The following is a 20,901-nucleotide window of genomic DNA, read 5'->3' on the forward strand; positions in this document are numbered from 1 at the left end:
GAGCTGGGCAAGTGCAAGTCTTTTTTTGGGAATGTGCAAGTTTTGAACAAGTTAATCCTTTTAAGGATTTAAGTTCCTATAACCACCTTGATGGGGAGTACACTCCAGATTCCTCATCCTCCATCATCCCCCAGGTGCTGTCTGATCATCCTGGCATCTCATCATCAAAAATTCTGTCAGGCTGGCTTAGCCAGAACTCCCCTAACCCCTGATGATTTCTCTTAGTAATTTTCCACCAGACTCCCCACCTGTTCCTTGGGCATAAATTCCTACTTGCCCACACTATATTCAGAATGGAGCCTCTTTCTATATGGACCTCTTTCTCTCATTGTCATAGTTCTGAATAAAATGTTTTTACCATCCAGCTCTGGTTTTTCTTGACATACTTAAAAAGGGCAAGTATAGTACAGAGGAATTAGCTTAATTCTATAGGAAAGGGGATATCAGCTGGTTTTGAATGATAAACAGGATATTCCCTACATACCCGCAAAAGGGGCATTCCACCTGGAGGGGAGAGTATGTGTGCGTGTGGTGGGGAGGCAGTATGTAGGAAGAGGCAGGCAAGAGTCACAATACAAAGGGCTTTTTGTAAGTCATGCTAAGCAGTAAAGGTGACGATGACATCAAGCACTAGAAGAAAAAGAGGGCAGTGCAGAGGATGGAATGGAGGTTATGAGAATGAAGGCTTATGACAGTAAAGAAACTCCAGCAATTGTTCAGATGAAAGCTAGTGCTTGAAAACAAAAGACCCATAGATGAAGAAGAATGAGAAAGAAAAAAAACCAAGACCTGTTGATTTATTGAATGCATGGGAGTGAGAGAAGGGTAAACCGCAGAGTCTTTAGTTTTTTGACTCCTGGTCATTCAGCCTATTTAAGGAAGTCAAAATCCAGCTGATAACATTGATCTCTTTCCTTTAATTGAAGATAGGTGTTTTTGAAGAAAGCATATTTTCCTTAGGACTCCCCAAATTGTTAACACGAATGGAAATTTATGACCACAGGAAGCAGGATATATAGAATGGAAATACTGACGGAGATGACCGAAAATGAATCCGGAGTACTGAAAATCTTCGTAAACGTCCTAGGACCTTTACATTTAGGGACTCTGGAACTTATTTGTGATTTAATTCCCTTTTTTTATTTCAAAAGAGGAAAAACTCATCTGCACAAGCCTTTCCAGGAAGAGGACTGGGTGGAGGTGGTGGGGAGGCACCAGTTACCTTCCTACCCCGAGGGGCAACTAGGAAGTTCCATCTGCTCCACTTTTCGGGACCCAAGCGTTAAAGGTCCTTCAAGCCCCAGCTCAGAGGCTACTCCACCAGAGCCCCGAGGACCCGGTCCCCCTCTCTCCTCCCCTCCAGCTCTGAGGCCACTGGACGCGGGGTCAGCCCCGTTGGCGTTCGGCCCTCACGCCAGCAGCTCACGGACTCGGTCACGTCCCGCTGCTGTGGGCGGGAAGGCCGCGGCGTCCACCACAGAAAGTCGACGGTCCGCAGCAGCTCCTCCGCAGCGCGTGCGGCGACCGCACCACTCCTACCTGACCACCGACTCTCCTCATTGGACCGACCCTCCAGGGCCGCCCAGCAACCGTCGTCCACTGCGCCCGCCTGCTACGTCCGCGGGCCCACGTGCAAAAACCGCCCCGTTCCCGCGCGCCCGCGCCGCGCCTGCGCACACGTCCAGCCCCGGGCCCGGGAGCCGTCGGGGCGCATGCTCCGCCCTCGAGTTCTGCCACCGCGCAGGTTTGGGAGCGCGTTGCCGAAGCCGCCCGGCGCGCGCATGCGTGTCTCCGGCACCTGGTTTTCTTCCCCACTGGGCGAGGAGCGGCGGGTCTTAGGTTTGAAGCCAGCCGAGCCGGAAGTCGCTCTCCTTCTTCGCCTCCCCTCTGTCCTGGCGGAAACGCAAGCCCTGGAAGAGAGGTTCCGGGCTGGGCCTGGGCTGGCGGCGGCAGAATGGAGACCCGGGCCGAGGACGCGGGATTCACCCGCCGCCCGATGCTGGCCTCTTCCTGGGATGCGGCCCGCGGAGCCCTGGCCCAGAGCCTCCGTCTCACCCGGGCTGACCTCGGCGCCCGGGACTTGGACTGGGAGGAACCGCTGACGCCGCCTGCCGCGGGGTGCGCCGGGCCGGCGGGGACTGGGGCGGCCGCTGCGGGACGGTCGCGCTCCTCGGGGGGCCGGGAGGGCAGGCGCGGGCCGTGCGGGGAGAGGGTGTGGGCCCGGGATCCGGGAGCGGAGCTGGCGGCCGGCCTGGGCGGGGAGCGGGGGCGGGGGGCGTGAGTGCCGGGCGCGGGGCTGGCGGCCCGGGACCCGCACCTCCGCGGGGTCGGAAGCGGCCCCCGCCTCCCCCTGCCCGCGCAAACGCACCGGCCGAGGCCTCGCGTCCACCCGCGTCGGCGCTAGCACGTGTGGCTGTCGAGAGTCCCCGTCAGCTTCCTGATGGAGAAGATAGGCGGCGCCTCTCGGAGTCTCCCGCTTCCCGCTCTGGGGCGCACAGCAGGTGCCCAGGGCCGTTCTCCGTCGGGAGACGCGAGTGCGGGGGGTGGCGGCGGCGATCGAGGACGCCGTGGACGGCGAAGCCCCGCTGTCCCGAGGGCCCGTTTCCTCGGGAATCTGTGCCGAGCGTCGGTCGGTGCTTGGGAGGGTGCGGGGCCCTCCGTGTAGACCAAGTGGGTCGGGAGGACCCGCGGCCCGGCCAGAGGGTCGCGAGCGGGGTTCGGACGGGCCGACTGAGGAGCGGGCGGGACGGTTTTCTTTTCAGCCAAGATCTGGTGGTTTTGAAGAGCGGCCCGAGCGGCCCGGGGGAGAAGCCCTGCTTCCTTTACCTGAGCTGCGAGCCCGGCGCGGGTGAGGAGATGGTGTCTGTGGGCCTTGTGAGTTCGGCCAGAAACATGGAAGTGTACCTGGGAGAGGAGTACTGCGGCACGAGCCGGGGCCAGGGCGTCTGCGGCGACGCGGGTGACAGGTCTGTGAGCGGGGGGCTCTCCGAGCTTCTGTGCTGTGTGTGGACGGCCCGGCGCTGGCCGAGAGGAGCCGAAGCCATAGGGCGGGAGTGAAAGTGTCCCCCGTAAGGGGTCTTCGAGAGAGTCCGCGTCCGCTCTTCCACGGCGGTCGGCCTGGCGGTGTCCGGCTGATGGAGGCGGGGGGCTGCGTGGAGCGGACGGGTTAGCAGACTGTATAGACTGTACGGACTACAGGCAGCCCTTCCTTATTCCTGCTTCTCGGCGTTCTCCATGAACACGCGGTGGTCTGTTTTCAGAGGCAATTTGTCAGTTAGTCTGGAAGTGAACACATTTTTCTGAAAGGAAGCGCATTACAAGTGGTGCCAGGCCCAAGACTGTGCCACACCAGTCTGTGACCTACGCACAGTTCAGCCTCCTACAGTGTGATATTTCTCTAGGTTCTGATACAAAGATTCTATCCCGATTCAATCTCAGGATTTAAGGAATGGCTTTGAACAATTTTTCCTTATTTGAGTACAGTTGACATACAACATTACATTAGTTTCAGGTGTACAACATAGTCACTCAACACCTTTATAGGTCGTGAGGTGCTCACCAGGAGTATAACTACCATCTGTTACCTTACAATATTATTACAGTATCAGTGAGAGAATGCTATTACAGTATCCTCTGTTACCATACAAGGCTATTACAGTATCATTGACTAAGTTTCCTATACTGTATCTTTTATTCCTACTATTTATTAATTCCGGAACTGGAAGCCTGTATCTCTCACCTGCCTTCATCCATTTTGCCCATCCCTCTGGCAACCATCAGTTTGTTTTCTGAATTTATAGCTGATTCTGCTGTTTCTTTATGTATTCATTTGGAACAATTCATTTTTAAATGTAACTATTTGAAACAATAGAATTAAAAGTAATTTAAGTTTTGTTTTCTTTTTAGTGAGCACAAAATTATTTTCTACAAAAAGTACTTAAAATTGGAGTCTTCCAGTCATGCTTGTAAAATAAAGGTAAGTCATCACTAGATTTTAACTAAATTGACAACTGCAAATGTTTTTGTATGATTTGTACTTGTTTTCTGTTGGTTCAGTAATATGGTTAGTCCATCTTTGTTTCTGATTATATAAAAATATGTATCATGATAAAAAATATGTATCATAAAAACTATAAGCAGTTTTGGCTTATAGGGAAGAATATAGGAAGCTATATCAAGAAATAAGGGAATTGGGGAAGTTTTAGAGAAGAGTATCCAGAAGTTAAAGGGATTTGGACTTATGTCTTGAATTTGAAAAATATCATAGAGGTGAACTTTAGTGTTCTCAGTGGAGCCTAGAGAAAAGTTACTGAGCAAGAAGGCATAGGCCAGGATATTCTTCCTGTTTTGTTGCCTAGTCAAGTGAGCTGGTGCAAATCTCTTTATTTCTTTCGAACTACCTTATGGATAAATTAGAGGACCAAAAAAAAAAAATTCTTCATATGTACATGAACGTTCATCATCATTTCTAATAGCCAAAAGGTTACAAAGAAAACCCAACTATCCATCACTAAATGTGTAAACAAAATATGGTGTACACACAATGGAATAGTATTCAGTCATATAGAAATACATATAGAAACCCAGATGAACCTTGAAACATACTGTGTGAAAGAAGTTGGAATCATAATATTGTATGAGTTTGTGTGTATGTATATATAAGGTCCAAAATGGGCAAATCCATAGAGACTGAAAGTAGATTAGTTATTATCTAGGGCTAGGGGGTGGGTATTGGTGGGATGGGGAGTGACTGCCAGTGATACATGGCTACTTTTTGGGTGATGTTCTAAAATTGCAATGGCTAGCACCCAGAACCATTAAGATACCAAAGAATAAACCTAATCAAAGAGGTAAAAGATCTATATTCTGAAAACTATAGAAAACTTATGAATAAAATTGAAGAGGACAGAAAGAAGTGGAAAAACATTCCATGCTCACGGACTAGAAGAACAAACATTGTTAAAATGTCTCTACTACCCAAAGCAGTCATACATTTAATGCAGTTCCTATCAAAATACCATGAGTATTTTTCGCAGAGCTGGAACAAACGATCCTAAAATTTGTATGGAACCACAAAAGGCCCCATGTAGCAAAAACAGTCCTGAAAAAGAACAGCAAAGCTGGAGGCATTAGAATTCCGGACTTCAAGCTGTACTACAAAGCTGTAGTCAGGACACTATGGTAGTGGCACAAAAACAGACATGTAGATCAATGGAACAGAATACCTAGGAATGGACCCACGACTTATGGTTAACTTACCTTCAACAAAGTGGGAAGGAATGTCTAGTGGAACAAAGACAGTCTCGAGGCCCTTGGGTGGCTCCGTGGGTTAAGTCTCTGCCTTCACCTTGGGTCATGATCTCAGGGTCCTGGGATTGAGCCCTGCATCAGGCTCTCTGCTTGGCAGAGAGCCTGCTTCCTCCTCTCTCTGCCTGCCTCTCTGCCTACTTGTGATCTCTGTCAAATAAATAAACAAAATCTTAAAAAAAAAAAAAAAAGGCAGTCTCTTCAGCAAATGGTGTTGGGAAAATTGGACAGCAAAATGGCGAAAGAATGAAACTGGACAACTGTCTTACACCAGATACAAAAAAAAAAAAATTTAAATGGATGAAAGACCTAATGTGAGACAGGAAACCATCAAAATCCTAGAGGGGAACACAGGCAGCAACGTCTTTGATCTTGGTTGGAGCAACTTCTTGCCAGAGACAAGGGAAACAAAAGCCAAAATGAACTATTGGGATTTCGTCAAGATAAAAAGTTACTGCACAGTGAAGGACACAATCAACAAAACTAAAAGGCAGCCTATAGGATGGGAGAAGAAATTTGCAAATGACATCTGATAAAGGGTTAGAATCCAAAGTCTTTAAAGAACTTACCAAACTTGACACCCCAAAACCAAATAATCCAGTTAAGAAATAGAAGACCAAAATAGACATTTTTCGGGGTGCCTGGGTGGCTCAGTGGGTTAAAGGCTCTGCCTTCGGCTCAGATCATGATCTCAGGGTCCTGGGATCAAGCCCCGCATCGGGCTCTCTGCTCAGCAGGGAGCCTGCTTCCCCCTCTCCCTCTCTGCCTGCCTCTCTGCATACTTGTGATCTCTCTCCCTGTCAAATAAATAAATAAATAAAAATTTTAAAAAAACAGACATTTTTCAGAAAAAGAGTAAAAGTAGCTAAGAGACATGTGAAAGATGCCCACCATCACTCATCATCAGGGAAATGCACATCAAAACCATGAGGAGATATCACCTGACACCTGTCTGAATGACTAAAATTGACAACACAAGAAATAACAGGTGTTGGTGAGGATGTGGAGAAAGGGGAAGCCTCTTGAAATGTTGGTGGGAATGCAAATGGTGCAGCCACTCTGGAAAACAGTATGGAGGTTCCTCAGTAAGTTAAAAATAGAACTACCCTACCACCCAGCAATTGCACTACCAGGTAATAACCCAAAAGATACAAAAATACAGATTCAGAGGGTACATGCACCCCAGTGTTTTTAGCAGCATTATCAACAATGATGTTTATAGTAGCCAAACTATGGAGAGAGACCAAATGTCCATCAGCTGATGAATGGTTAAAAGATGTATATGTATACAATGGAATATTATCTAGCCATCAAAAAGAATGAAATCTTGACATTTGCATTTCAACATGGAGGGAGCTAGAGTGTATTATGCTAAGCGAAATAAGTTAGTCAGAGAAAGACAAATACCATATGATTTCACTCATGTGGAATTTAAGAAAGAAAACAGATGAATATATGGGGGAGAAAAAAGAGACAGAAACCATAAGAGACTTTTAAAGATTGAGAACAAACGGGTGTTGGAAGAAAGTGGGTGGGAGATGGGCTAAATGTATGATGGGTATTAAGGAGGGCACTTGTTATGATGCGCACTAGGTGTTGTGTCGTTGTGTCTAAGTGATGAAACACTGAATTCTGCTTCTGAAACCAGTATTGCACTGTATGTTAACTAACTAGAACTTAAAAAAAAAAATCTGAAAAGAAAAAAAATAGAATAAAATAAAACTGTAATGGCTACAGAACTCTGTGAATATACTAAAATCTACTGAATTGTATACTTTAAACCATTTGATTGTTTGGCATGTTAATTATATCTCAATAAAGGTGTTTTTAAATTTAAATTTTTTAAAAAGGAAGTAAATCCTTGCTATCTTTTTATCTCCACATTAGTTTATATAAGGTTACAAGACTTTAGAATAAGAAAAAATAAGTAATCTCATAGCCTGTTGGTAGCAAATTTACAGAACTGATTATTCCAAGATACTATTTTGTATAGTATATATTAATAGCTTCCAGATGTATTTAAATAAAGTGTTTCATGCATTCCACAAATATTTGAATGCCTACTGATGCTAGGTACTGTAACTAGGCATGTAGGAATTAGCAGGAATATAATGAATGACTGCCCTCATATTGCTCACGTTCTGGTGTGATGAAATAGGTTATAAATTGACTCAGTGAGTAAGATATGTCCCTAATTCTGTGGTGGGGCAGTGGGGATGAAAAAGCAGAAGGGGGGGGCACCTGGGTGGCTCAGTGAGTTAAAGCCTCTGCCTTTGGCTCAGGTCATGATCCCAGGGTCCTGGGATCGAACCCTGCATCAGGCTCTCTGCTCGGTGGGGAGCCTGCTTCCCCCGCTCTCTCTGCCTGCCTCTCTGCCTACTTGTGATCTCTGTCAAATAAATAAATAAAATCTTTAAAAGAAAAAAAAAAAAGCAGAAAGGGCTATTAGGGTAGGTGTATAAATTTAATGTGGAAGTTCCTTAATTGTTGACGACAGTCACCTTTTTGGTACCACACACAGAGTTCTTAGATTATGGGTTCTTGACCTGTGTTGTCATGTTACATATGGTTTTATGTGTGTCTCTGAAGGTAAGTGTTTTTTGTTAACTGTTCACTAGAAGTTCTATGGGAGTGCTAAGGGTAGTCTCATTAGAGAAGCTTGTTCTGGGGCAATAGTATATGAAAGTTAATAGTTAATGACCCATCTTTTTGAGCATTTACTCAGTGGTAGGTACTAGGAATTTTAACACCTAATCCTCATAACAACCATGTAAAATCATTGTTTTTACCCTCCCTCATTTTATTCCTGACTCAGGTTTTTGCCTTTTCCCGAGATAAACACAGGCTCTAAGTTGAGTCATCATTGATTTGTCTGATTCTAAATCCTGGTCCCTTTCCACTTTGCTACTTTGTTGTCCGTATCACAGGAGGAATGTCTTCTGGTTCAGAAACGTGGATGAAATAAGGCAGCATAAAGCACTCGGTAGGACACTGCTATAGAAGCCAGAGGTCTAGGTTCCAAGCTTGACTTTTACCAGTTTACATAATCTTTTGACAGTCAGAAAGTCACCTCTGACCTTGTCTTTTTTGTGTGTGAACCAGAAGGTTATGTTAGACCGTGTTAACTTTCTCTTATAATTCTAAATTCTACAAGACTGATTTATCTTTAGTATTTCAGTAAATTCTTTGGAAGTGCTTTTGTAAAGCCTTCTTTTGTATTAAATATTATAGCTCGCTGTGCCAGCTTCTCAGATTGGTATCGTTTATTTTTATTCATTAATGTAAGTGAATGAAATTTTACTCTAGTCCCTTTTGTATATTCTGTGTATTTTTTCAGTTTGAAGTTATATTCTTTTATATAAATAGTTCTTAGAGCCTCGTGGTAAATTAGAAGTGCTGATCGTTATAATTTTCAGGAAAACGTAAAAATGAAGTGTATTTAAAGTTTATATTTATTTTCCTAAATCCATTATTATTGCTAGTTTATATAGAAAAGTGACCTTAATTAGTGATTATTGTTTAATATTATTTTTTTTCTGGAACTTCTTTGTTTTATAATAGTTGCTCTCCTTTGGTGAAAAGCAGCATGTGTTCATCAGTAAAATCGTGGTACAGTTGAGGCGGGTTTCAGCAAATTCTTCAACAAGCTCTCCTGCTCTAGGATCAAGGATAGACCTGCAGAGGGTCCAAACTCTCATGGAGGCCATGGGGTCCAAGTTGTCACCTGGTGCTCAGCAGTTGATGAATATGGTTAAATTTCAGCAGCAGGTAGGTGGGCATGGATTCCGTCCAGGTACCATTAACAAAATGACAGCTTTTTCTAAGGACATGTATCGACTTGAAAGTTTTTTCTTTGAACTTTTACTGTTGATTTGACTGCTACCTTTATTTGATTTTGTAAAATAGCATTTTGTAGACTTTCTCTTCTACAAAATATCTCACTACAGATCTTCACAATTTTCTGTGAATTTACTTACTCGTTCAGTAAGTATTAAGCACCTTCTCAGTGAATAAGGCAATGTTTTGAACACTTTAGAAAGTTCAAAGATCAATTAGTTTAAGGATCTTTAAGGATCTTTATAGTCTCATTTTATCTAGGCCTTTAAGGAAGAAGGATGGGACTGGGCAAGTAAATTTGGAGGGATGCAATTTGGGAGAGAGAAGATAGCATGGCTTAACTCTTCAGGGCCAGAAGGAACAGGATATTGCTAGGAAATGAATAGAAGTTCACTCCTCTGGGTGAAGAAGTGGTTGGGGGAGTTTAGTTTGGGGCTGGATCATAGAGGGCTTTGAATGTTACTTTCGAAGTTCATACATAGTTTTGCCTACATTTTGAGAAACTCTAACCCAGCGCTATGCGTGTAACAGGAATGAGAAGAAACAATGAATCAGTAGGATGTGTGACTCCAGGGGGAGCAGTTCCATGTGCCTTCCTTCATCCGGAGGAGAGTCAAGGAGGGTCTAAAATTAGACATCCTGGATTGTGAGATGTTACAACGATGGTGCCATTAGCTCTGGACAACCTACTTGATACTGGTTTGCTGGGAAAAAAATAGAGTTAAAGAGGGATATTGCGGTTTTGAAGATGGTGATACCAACAATATAAATGGAACCCAAGGGAAGAGACTGCTTGGGAAAAAGGGAGTTTGATTTGGGAATATTAAGATGTAGACGTGAATTGTAGAGTGCAAGCATTTGGAAGCATAGGTGGGCGTGGGCATGGGGGAGCGAAGGGAGGTTTGAGAGATGGACCCCAATAGACGGCAGGGAAAGTGGTGGAGGGAGAGCCAGAGCAAGGAAGAAAGGTCCGTGGGGGAGTAGCTAGATTTGGTAAGGATATTGGGAGCAGGAAAAGGCAAAGAACAGCAGAAGACCGGTGGTGTGACCGAGTAGCACGAGGGAAAATCTAATGTCAGGAGACCTGATTTCAGGGTGAGATGCTGACATGAGTAGTTGTGTAATTTGGCATCGCTTCATCTTTTTTACATGAATTTCTTCGTGTTCAAAATCTAAATGATAATACTGCTAAGATCAAAGGATTAATGGGAAAATTTAAAAGAAATAGTCTAAATAAGCAACTTATGTACCTTTTGTGAAGTTTACCAATAGTAATTTAGTAAAGGTGTCACCGATGCAAATGGCCAAGACAGGGAAATTGGGAGAGTCGGTGGTGATCATGGGAACCCTGGAAAGGAGGATTTCGAAAAAGTGCCGGTTCCATACTTTTCTTTCTCTCCTACCATCACCACACCTTGACCCTCCCTCACTGGTCCTCCTTCTCCACCGCATCCATTCCCAACAGGGTGACCAGAATAATCTCGGAGGGTAAATCAGACCCATCCTTCCCTGTGTAAAGCTGCCTAACTGCTTCCCATCACACTTAGAATTAATCCAAAGATTCCTTACCCTGGCATCTAAGATCTGGGCCTTCTTTGATTCCTTAACCTCATCTCTGGCCAGATCTCCTGGCTCTGCGGACTCAGGCGTGCTGGCGTGTTAGTCCTCAGATACGCAGGTGTGTTTGGAACCTTTACACTCTTAACTGTTCTCTTTCTTGAGAAGCCCTTTCCCCAGACCTTGGCAAGCCTGGACTGCTCTTTTTTATTAAGATATAAGCTTAAATGTAACATCCTTAGAGACCTTCCCCAACCACCAGTTTAAAATAGCCTTTCCTGCCAAATCTGTATCATATTTTTGTCAGAGCCTTCTTGACTCCTTTGCCGTTGTTTATGTATCGGTCTGTTTATCTCTTTAAAACGTAAGCTTCCTGCCGACAGGAAGCTGGTCTGTCTTGTTTGTGGCTCCAAATAAGTATATGATGTATATGCCTTCTAGGTGGTCAAGTAAGTGCTTCTTGGAGGTCTTCAGAGGGTCAGATCGAATGATTATGAGACAGAAACTAGATTTGGAGGGAGTAGGGAGTAAATGGGGGTAGTTGAAATGTGGAGGTACCCAGGGTGAATGGGTTTGTTTCAGGAGTGGTAGCGATAAGGAGCTCGCCTGTATCAGAATCCCTTGGAATGTTTATAAAGTGCAGATTCCTGGCTGGCACCAATGACCTGAAACCCAGAAGGTGGGATCCAGGAATCCGTTTATCAAACAGACGTCCCCAGATACGTCCTATGTATAGTATACTTTGAGAACAAATGATTGAGGAGAAGGATCCCATGGAGATAGAAAATGTAAAACAAGAAGAAATTATTTTTTTGTGTGCAACTCTTTGGAAACATCAGAGAGGGTTAATAAATTAAATCAGCTCATGGACTGATTTTTATGTTCTAAAAACTTCACTTTGGAAAAAGAGATGACATGGATAGGTTTTTTGTTTGTGTTTTTTGCCATGTCTTAAGTTTTTTGGTGTAATTCCAAAAATAACATGTTCTCTTTGCCAGAGACTTTAATCCATTCAGAACTGCATTAAGTAAATCATAAAAGTGCTCTTCCAGCTCTCATTGTGTTCCCAGCTTGGTGCGTATCCTAGAGTTTTCTGAGTATGTAGAAACACATGCAGGTCCTTCCCTCCAGTGCACTTGTTGTGACCTGCCCCCTGCCCCCACTAAATCCTTGTATATGGAGACATTTGGGGGAATACCTGGGAAGAAGGAAGGTGATTCAGTTAAATCTTCTTTTAAACATCCCAACATAAGACCTCTTCCAGGTGGGAAGGCTGTGTTTATGGAATGATTCTTACAGGGCTTACCTGGTTCTGGGATTGCACATCATTAACAAGCCGGAATCTATGGACTGCCTCCCTGGAAGATGTCGTGTAAGCTGGGTAACCATTTATTAAGTATAAAGTCAGGATGTTTCGGGGCGCCTGGCTGGCTCAGATGGTAGAATGTGTGACTCTGGATCTTGGGCTTGTAAGTTCGAGCCCCAAGTTGGATGTAGAGATCACTTAAAAATAAAATCTTAAAAGTAATCTTAAAAGCTGTCTCATGACCAGAACTGTTCCTTCAGTGGAAGCTGTGTAACTGCACACACTAGAACCCTCCGACGTTAGTTTGGGCCGCGCCTGTCGTGAAGGGAAGAGAAGCTACCTGGGAAGCTTTGTTAGAAGCCTCAACCTTCCCTGCTTCACCCGTGCTTTGGGGTTGCTTGTGTCCTTGAGAGTTTTGTTAAAGTCTTTTCTTACTTCATTACGTTTGAAGTTAAAATTTGCTGGCTCTGATTTGTTTTTGCTTTACAATTTACGGAAATTGAATAGGAATTATATATCAAAGTGCCTAGCCTATAGTTTTCATTCAATGTTACCTGAATGAAAGGGTGCACCCCATTTTTCTCGAAGAAAACATACTCAGTTATGCAGGGTTTACACAGTTTACTTTTTTTCACCTTTGAAATACATCTTTTTTCTTGCTTTCTGAAGATGATACTTGTTTAAATTTTTTTTTTTTTTAACGGTAGAGACTTTTTTTTTAAAGATTTTATTTGACAGACAGAGATCACAAGTAGGCAGAGAGGCAGGCAGAGAGAGAGGAGGAGGCAGGCTCCCTGCTGAGCAGAGAGCCCGATGTGGGACTCGATCCTAGGACCCTGGGATCATGACCTGAGCCAAAGGTAGTGGCTTTAACCCACTGAACCACCCAGGTGCCCCGATACTTGTTTAAATTTTTTATAGTAAAAGTTAGACAGTCCTTTCAGATATCTGACGAGATAGTCAGAAATAAACACTTAATTTTTCACAAGTCTGGGGGTAAATGTACACATACATTAAATTATGTGTATACACAGATAATAGTCCTTTATGTATTCATGTATAGGTATATGGACATAATTCCGCATGATTTTATGTTCTTTTAAGCTACTCTGTGTTTTCTATAACATGTAACATGGAGCAATAAATACGTATAAATTATTTCCTCCATATTCCCCTGCTCACTTTTAAAAGGGTTTGGTGGACCATGCAAGGCAACATGTGACAGGCAGCACAAGAAAATTAAGAATTGAAGAAAATGAAACAAAAGGAAACAGAAGAATAGCCACTAGCACCCAAAGTTGGTTTATTTACTGCCGTATATTACAGGTTATGTTATACCAAGAGGAAAAGGAAATTACCTTAAGAGCTCTCATCTGAGAAAAATATGACCACTTTTTATAATCAGTGAATTTCTTCTAGTCAAAATTTGATATATTAGAAAAGAAAACCTCACAGAGCAAATACCTTATTTGCATTTAGATTTTAATTAAAATTTCTGCCAAATTAATTATCATATACAATTTTGACATTGATTTCACTGCTGTTTATACAGAATTTTCAGTTTCTGGGGTGCTTCAGTGGCTCAGTCTGTTAAGCATCCGACTCTTGATTTCAGCTCAGGTTATGAGATCCAGCCCTGAGTTGGGTTCTGTACCTGGCATGGAGCCTGCTTGGGATTCTCTCTCTCTCTGCCTCTGCCACCCCCCCCAACTCATGGTATCTCTCTCTCTAAAAATAAAATACAGTTCAAAAAAGTATTTTCAATTTTCTGTCATTAAGGTTTTTTTGGACTGTTTACCACTACCAAAAATAGTTTAGCTTTGTCATCATGATTGAGTAAGGCTCCTTTCTGCTCAAGGAGAGTTGTTGAATTTTAAAATTTTATATGTAATTATATATAATATATGCATAACTATATACAAAATTATAATAATTTAATTATATATATTACATAATTATATGTAGTCCATCTTCTAGGACTAATTTATCCAAAACTTGCATTCAGTAGAAGATAACATTTCTTTACAAAGAGTATTACTCCAAAGTACAGTTTAGCAAAAGAAGTTTCATGGAGACCCTCCCATTCCTACCGCCCCAACTCCCCTGGCTCTCACTATTCTCCTTGCCTCCTTTATTTTCCCCCAAAGTATTTGCCACCATCTCCATCCACGTGCTGCATTGCCTACCCACCTTCCTTCCTTCCGACTTTCCTTCCTTCCTTCCTTTCTTCTTTCCATTGTTCCCTACTCTTGTATTGGTTCCACATATCAGTAATTTTCATTTGTTTTGTTCATGCACATATTTCCGGTGCTGGAAACACAGAATAGATTTCTGGTAAATATTTGTTGGCTGGATGAGTTTTGGTTTAGTTCAATCCAGAAATCATTTTTTCGAGTGTCTAGACAATGTATATACCGAGTCTCTTCAGCTGACATGTATAATACTTGTCTCAGTCTCCTTCAGTAGGTGTTGAGCAGCAGTAAGGCTGTGATGGTATTTCCCGAGTAAGAATAGAGTTTTGCGTTTATAATTTGGGATACAGCCCTGTAACGTAACAGTTTAGTGGGCCAGAAGTAATTGCTTTGCTTTGCTGTTGTGGAGAAATTGAGGAGCGTAGCAAGGAGCGTAGCAGGAACATGCCCCTGATGGGAAACCATGTGACCTCATTACAGAAGTGAGGCAGACTGTTGTCAGGAACTAATACAGCATAGCCGGTTCAGTTGAGGCCATAAAACATAATTGTTATTCTACAGATCATTAAAGCAGATGGAGCCAAAAGTTGGCTCATTTTAGTCGTAGATGTTGCAAATATACTGATAAAACATCAGACTTCTAGTATGTAAGCTATCTGGTGTATCTTCCGTGATAAGCTAGTTATAAAAGATTTCCTTAGGTTAGCTTGTTATATGGGAAACTTGATGATATTTAATTCTAAGTGTATTATCAATTATTGTACCTCAGTTGAGAGTACTGTATTTTATTGCCATAAATCAAGGAGGCCTTTGTAGTGGAGACGTTAATGCTAATGCAGTTTTACTAAGCATGCTAATATTTAATATTTCCTTTAGGGAAAATTGCAGTGAAATCATTAAAAGTCTTGACTCTGGGGGCACCTGGGTGGCTCAGTGGGTTAAAGCCTCTGCCTTCAGCTCGGGTCATAATCCCAGGGTCCTGGGATCGAGCCCCGCATCGGGCTCTCTGCTCAGCGGGGAGTCTGCTTCCTCCTCTCTCTGTCTGCCTCTCTGCCTACTTGTGATCTCTGTCTGTCGGATAAATAAAGAAAATCTTAAAGAAAGAAAGAAAGAAAAAAAGTCTTGACTCTGGAGTTCGGTGGTCTGGGTTCCTGTCCCAGTTCTGCCACTTACCAGCTGCGTCCCCATAGCCGGGTTACCTTTAGCCTTGGTTTCACCTCAGTTGTGGTCTCTTCAGCTTAAGATCGGGTAGTACTTGTAGCCGACTTCGTGTGGCTGTTCAGGGGATCAGAGAAAGAAGGCACCTTGCCTGACCCACAGAAGTTACCCCAAAAGTTAGCCGTCACCACTACCGATAGTAACGTGTATTTCTTTCCCTTGCTTAGAACTGTGTTCCCGTGGGAGAGCAGCTTCAGGCGGTTTTGGGAAATACTGGCTGCAGACGAATGGCGGACCTGCAGTCCTCAGCTGCTGCAGGAGCCTCCGACAAGTCCCCCTCCACGCCTTTCCCTTTCAGAACCGGATTGACGTCTGGAACCCTGACGGAAGAGTTAAACGCTTGCGTCGATAAAAGTCCACAGCCACCGGGTGGAGGAAACACTGCACACCTCAAAGACTATAACATGGTGCCGCCAAACCATTCTCTTCTTGAGAATGACCTCAGAAATGCAGTTTCTTCTTTCCTGCCGAAGAAAGCAAGTGACACCTCAAATATACCTAACTCTGAGTTGCTGCCTTTTCTCCAGAATTTATGTAGTCAGGTTAACCATCTCCGCGTGGGACATAGCACCAAGTGGCAGGAAGGCATCACTAAGGCTGGGGAAGGCGTTGTTGGTGTTGCGTAAGTATTTCAGACCAATCTGGTTTAGACTTCATAGATGGAAGAATTAGTTGGAGGAAAATAGATTTGTTTCACTAACTGCTGCCTATAGCTGTTTCCAGTATTTTTAGGAGCTATAGCTCAACATAGATCATGGACTTAAACGTAACACGTAAAGTTATAGGGGCGCCTATCTAGCTCAGTCAGCAGAGTGTGCAGCTCTTTATTGAAATTATTTTTATTTTTATTTTTTAAACTTAATTTTAATTTTTTTGTTTTTTTTTTAATTTTTTGCAGAGCGTACATACAACTCTCGATCTTGGGGTTGTGAGTTTGATACTCATGTTGGATGTAGAGATTACTTAAAAATAAAATCCTTAAAAAAATAAACAAGCATAAAGCTATAAAACTTTTCTGATAATATGTAGGAGAACATTTGGAGACCCACACTAGGAAAAGACCCTTAGATGATACCAGAATCATAGTAATGGAAACATTAATCTATTGGATCCCATCAAAATTTAAAGCTTCTGCCTTGTGAAAGACCCTGTTAAGAGGATGAAAATACAGATACAGAGTGGGAGCAAAATTTGCAAGTCACGAATTTAACAAATGGTCTCCATTCCTGTAGCTCCCAAAATTCATGTTGGAAAAAAATTCAATCAGAACATGGGCAGTAGACATGGACATTAGAAAGGGTGCACATATCACATAAGCAAGTGGAAAGATGATCATCATCGACTTCGTGGCTACTAGGGAAATGAATATCAAAACAAGATACTGTTGCACAGTTATTTGAAGATTAAAAACAAAAAATGGTAACAATACCAAATGCTGATGCGGATATGGAGAAACTGGGTTTCTTCTATGTTGCTGGCGAGGGTATAGAATGCTACAGCCACCGTAAAAAATACTTGGGCAGTTTCTTGAAAACTAAACATTTACCATGTGAGCCAGCAATGTATTTGGCATTTATCCCAGAGAAATGAAAACTTACGTTGACACAAGAAACTATGCCCAGTTTTTCATGCAGCTTTATTTCTACATAACAGTCCCAAACTGAAAGCAACCAAAATGTCTTAAACTAGATGAACAGTTAAACAAACTGTGGTATATCCATATCAAAGGATGCTAATCAGTAAAAAGGAACGGACCATTGACACATGCAGCAACTTGGATGGCTCCTGAGGACATTCTATGCTGAGTGACAAGAGAATCTCAGGAGGTCACACACCAAGATTGCATTTGTGTGATGTTCCCAAAATAGAGTTGTAGAGATGGAGACCGTATTGGTGTTTGCAGGCATTAGGACTGGAGGGCATTCGGGAGTGGCTGTGACAATGGGGAGGTGTTTGTAGTGAAGGAATAGCTGTGATCTCAGTTGTGATGTTCACGTGAATGTGTGTACGTGTGGGAGGATGGCATCCACGCTCACTGTCCCAACATCCATTTTCTGCTTTTGTATTCTCCAGAGTTGGGTGAGATGTAACCATTGGGACCACTGGGGGAAGGGTACTGGGGAACTCTCGTATCTTTACAACTTCCTGTGAAGCTGGAGTTACTTGAAAAAAAATAGTTTTTTAAACCGCTCATAAATTCTAGAGTGGGGTTCTCAAACTTTTTGGTCTCGGCACTCTCAAAAGTAATTGAGGACTGTAAAAAAGCTTTATTTATGTAGAGTATATGAAAGGATTCATTTGTTTAAAAATAACAAACCCATTATGTTAGTAACAATTTTTATGAAGAAGGCATTTTCTTTTTTTTTTTTTTAAAGACTTTATTTATTTGACAGAGAGAGATCACAGTAGACAGAGAGGCAGGCAGAGAGAGAGAGAGGGAAGCAGGCTCCCCGCTGAGCAGAGAGCCCGATGCAGGACTCGATCCCAGGACCCTGGGACCATGACCCGAGCCGAAGGCAGCGGCTTAACCCACTGAGCCACCCAGGCGACCCTGAAGAAGGCATTTTCTAAAGAACAACTCAGAATGGTGTTAGGTGACATGTAGAATCGATGTTAGCATCTGCTCGCGTTCTCATCTGTGTTGCCCTCCAGCATGTGGCATCAGTAGCCGATAAGAGCGCAGAAGTGCTGAGAACAAACAGGGTTCATGCTGTAGACATATTTAGACCCTAAATTGACTGTCCTCGGACAGTCTAAGACACAGAAGAACACTCGACCACAGCTTCTGTTGCTCACCTGAGCAGTGACGTCACACCTCATGTAGCCTCTGGGAAGTGTCACCGTATGTTCCTGAGGATCCGGGGGTAAAGGGTTCAGACGTCATCTTGGTCGTCGTGTAAGAACGCTTGCTATTTCGTGGAAGCTGAACAAGTCACAGGTCCCCGGGGTGTTGTGGGCCACGGCCTGAGATTCACTGCCCTGGTGTGCATTGGTTGTGAACCTGAAAAACTGGAGTGCTTTTACTGTTGTTTTTTAAAGATTTTATTTATTCATTTGAGACCGCATGCATGGGAGAGGGGCAGAGGAGAGCCACACTCCCTCTTCCCCCATGCACCACCCCTCTGGAGCAGGGACCCTGAGCTCATGACTCCAGCTAAGGTCAGACACTTAACAGACTGAGCCACCCAGGCTCCCATTCTAAGTATTTTTATTTCTATCTGCCCATTCCAGTTACGTTCGTTTTTACATGTTTTCATATTAGGTTAGAAGAGAACCTTCCAGTGCTTAGTGAGGTTGTGCGGGTGACAAGAGACAAACCTTGAAATTGTGGGGTTGCTTGGGGAAGTTCTTGGAAGACATATGTGGAGACCTTAAAAAACACTGAGGCAGATCAGTTTTGATTTGGGGCTCAAAATCCAAGACCCTTTGTAGAGACTTGTTCTGTGTGGGGGGACATTCCCTCTCGTCGTCGTGCCCTCATTTCACTTGTATGCTGAAATGTGGAAAGTATCGGAGATACGGCACGCTTTGGGCGCTCAGGGCTGTGATTGCCCCTTGTAGGTGGATTTTGGCACCGGAAACACCTCGTACCCAGACGGCAGTGTTGCGGAGACAGATTTCCACATCGTACTTTGGGGGCTCGTTTTTGTGTAGTTTGCTTGTTTCTGTTAGGATATCAGGGATAATTGTTACACTGGTTTTTTAATTTATTTTTAGAACGGAAGAGCAACCTGTGTGCTCCTACTTGGAAAAGATTCTTACTAAAAATATGGAACTGCTGGAAAAGAAGCTTGTGGACTACATAGATCAGCGAATACGTCGACTCCAGGAGCACGTGGACAGGAAGATGGCTGTGTTGATGGACCTGCTGCAGAATCCCCCCTCCCCACCCGCCGGGACGGCCCTGACACAGTGTGACTCTGGGGAAAGACTTTCCAATGGAGAGAGATAAGGGCCCAACCTGTAGGATGTACTGCAGATATTTATTACGTATTTATGGCAAAGCCTAACCCCTCAGAGTTCAAGGCAAGGATTTAATGTCATTTGGGGACATCATCTTACGTACATCGAGCGACCTCAGTGTTCATTTTAATGTACTTGTTACTGTCAGTCCAGGGCTGTGCACGAGGATTAACCTGACAGGGTCATCCGTTATTTTTGTTTGCAATATTGTTTACTTTTATTTTTTACTTGTATTTATTTTTATTTTTGTCTAGTGCTTAAACTTAAGGATTTCTAATTTAATTCATGAGTCTATATTGTATATGTGTTTAAGTACCATTTTAATTTATACAAAGGGCTTATGTTTTAGGGGTATGAAAAAAATACAGTATTTGGTTTCTTTTTCTCTTTCTAATTGATTGTTTTTGGGAACCCTAGATAGAGTACTTGAGCGTTGTAACCTTTTAATTTCCAGTCACCAAATTACGTTTTATGTTGTTTATTTCAGATAAAAAATTAGATGTGGTATTTCTGTAACATTAGTATATGTAACATTTTATATGTATCAAAAATTTAGAGGTACTGATTTTCTTATATTTATAAACTGCTGTGCATAAATCTGTTTATTGCTTTATTATTATTTCCTAAGAAAATACTGCCTGAATTTGCTCAGCAGAAGCAGCAACTATAGTACTTAATAACTCTCTGTTCAGTCTTTTTTTTCTTGTAAAAGAAATGTAATAAGCCAGTAAGTAAGAGCTTAGTATGGAGTAAGAGCTAGCAAATGCACCTTCACGGGTAAACACCAGAGTTTGAAGTAGCTGGAAGGGATGTGTGATGATCAAGAAATTGAATCAAGATCCAGGTTATGTGTTTTAATTTCCACATTTTTAGCACTTTGGGTGTTATTACATCTCCCTCTTTCCCACGGGGGCGTGCTGAGGTTTCCATCCCACTTCGCACCACTGGGTTCTCAGTGCTCTGGGTGCTGGGCAGAGAGTGAGTTTGCACACTGCTGCCCTAGGACTCCCCTTACACTGTGGCCATGAGACTGTCATTGGAGCCTCTTCCGCTTTTGGTTCCTGCCCCGCTTTCCAGCCTCATCAACACTCCACGTGACCTGCTATGCCAGCCTGTCCTTTCTTCCCACAGCTCCTGGGACTGTCGGTTCCGGCAGACAGGAGTCCTCTTCCCGTGGTTCTCACCTCTCCCTACCCTACACTGTCTTTCCAAGTCAGCTCAGATGTAGCCAACATGAACCCACACTCGGTCCCTCCCTCCCCCAGTCGGGAAGCAAGCAGCTGGACAAGAGAAAGACAGGCCACACCGAAGGCTCTCTTTTGGGGGACATAAAACAGTCGAGGTCAGCTAAAGCGTAGGAGGCACGTCAGGTCGTGGCCAGAGGTAAGGCCTGAAAAGGGGGCCTGGGTCTGGCTCTGGAAAACCGTGACTGCTCCACTCCCGAGATTGGCGTGGTTTAAGAGGAGAGTGACACGATCGGCTCCGGGCCTCAGAAGGCAAACCAGAGTGGAGCTTTGCTCC

At 43.5% G+C, this 20,901-nt stretch overlaps 1 protein-coding gene across 1 annotated transcript; it reads left to right on the plus strand.

The window, feature by feature from the left end:
- Positions 1 to 1,796: 1,796 nt before the first annotated feature.
- Positions 1,797 to 20,222, plus strand: LOC308354835 (ATPase PAAT-like). Its single transcript, XM_080822570.1, has 6 exons — positions 1,797 to 2,118; positions 2,763 to 2,966; positions 3,907 to 3,976; positions 8,869 to 9,075; positions 15,585 to 16,039; positions 19,135 to 20,222. Exons 1-6 carry the CDS (start codon positions 1,955 to 1,957, stop codon positions 19,367 to 19,369), a joined length of 1,335 nt encoding a protein of 444 aa, XP_080678696.1. The 5' UTR covers positions 1,797 to 1,954; the 3' UTR covers positions 19,370 to 20,222.
- Positions 20,223 to 20,901: the final 679 nt, after the last annotated feature.

This window comes from Martes martes, assembly GCF_963455335.1.
Source record: "Martes martes genome assembly, chromosome: 14".
NCBI classification, from domain to species: domain Eukaryota; kingdom Metazoa; phylum Chordata; class Mammalia; order Carnivora; family Mustelidae; genus Martes; species Martes martes.

What these genes read in the sequence shown, in the direction of transcription:
- LOC308354835 (XM_080822570.1), top strand. Translation starts at nt 1,955, where the DNA reads ATGGAGACCCGGGCCGAGGACGCGGGATTCACCCGCCGCCCGATGCTG. An exon ending in CTGACGCCGCCTGCCGCGGG is followed by an intron (nt 2,119 to 2,762) that starts GTGCGCCGGGCC and finishes TTTTCTTTTCAG; the next exon opens with CCAAGATCTGGTGGTTTTGA. An exon ending in GTCATGCTTGTAAAATAAAG is followed by an intron (nt 3,977 to 8,868) that starts GTAAGTCATCAC and finishes GTTTTATAATAG; the next exon opens with TTGCTCTCCTTTGGTGAAAA.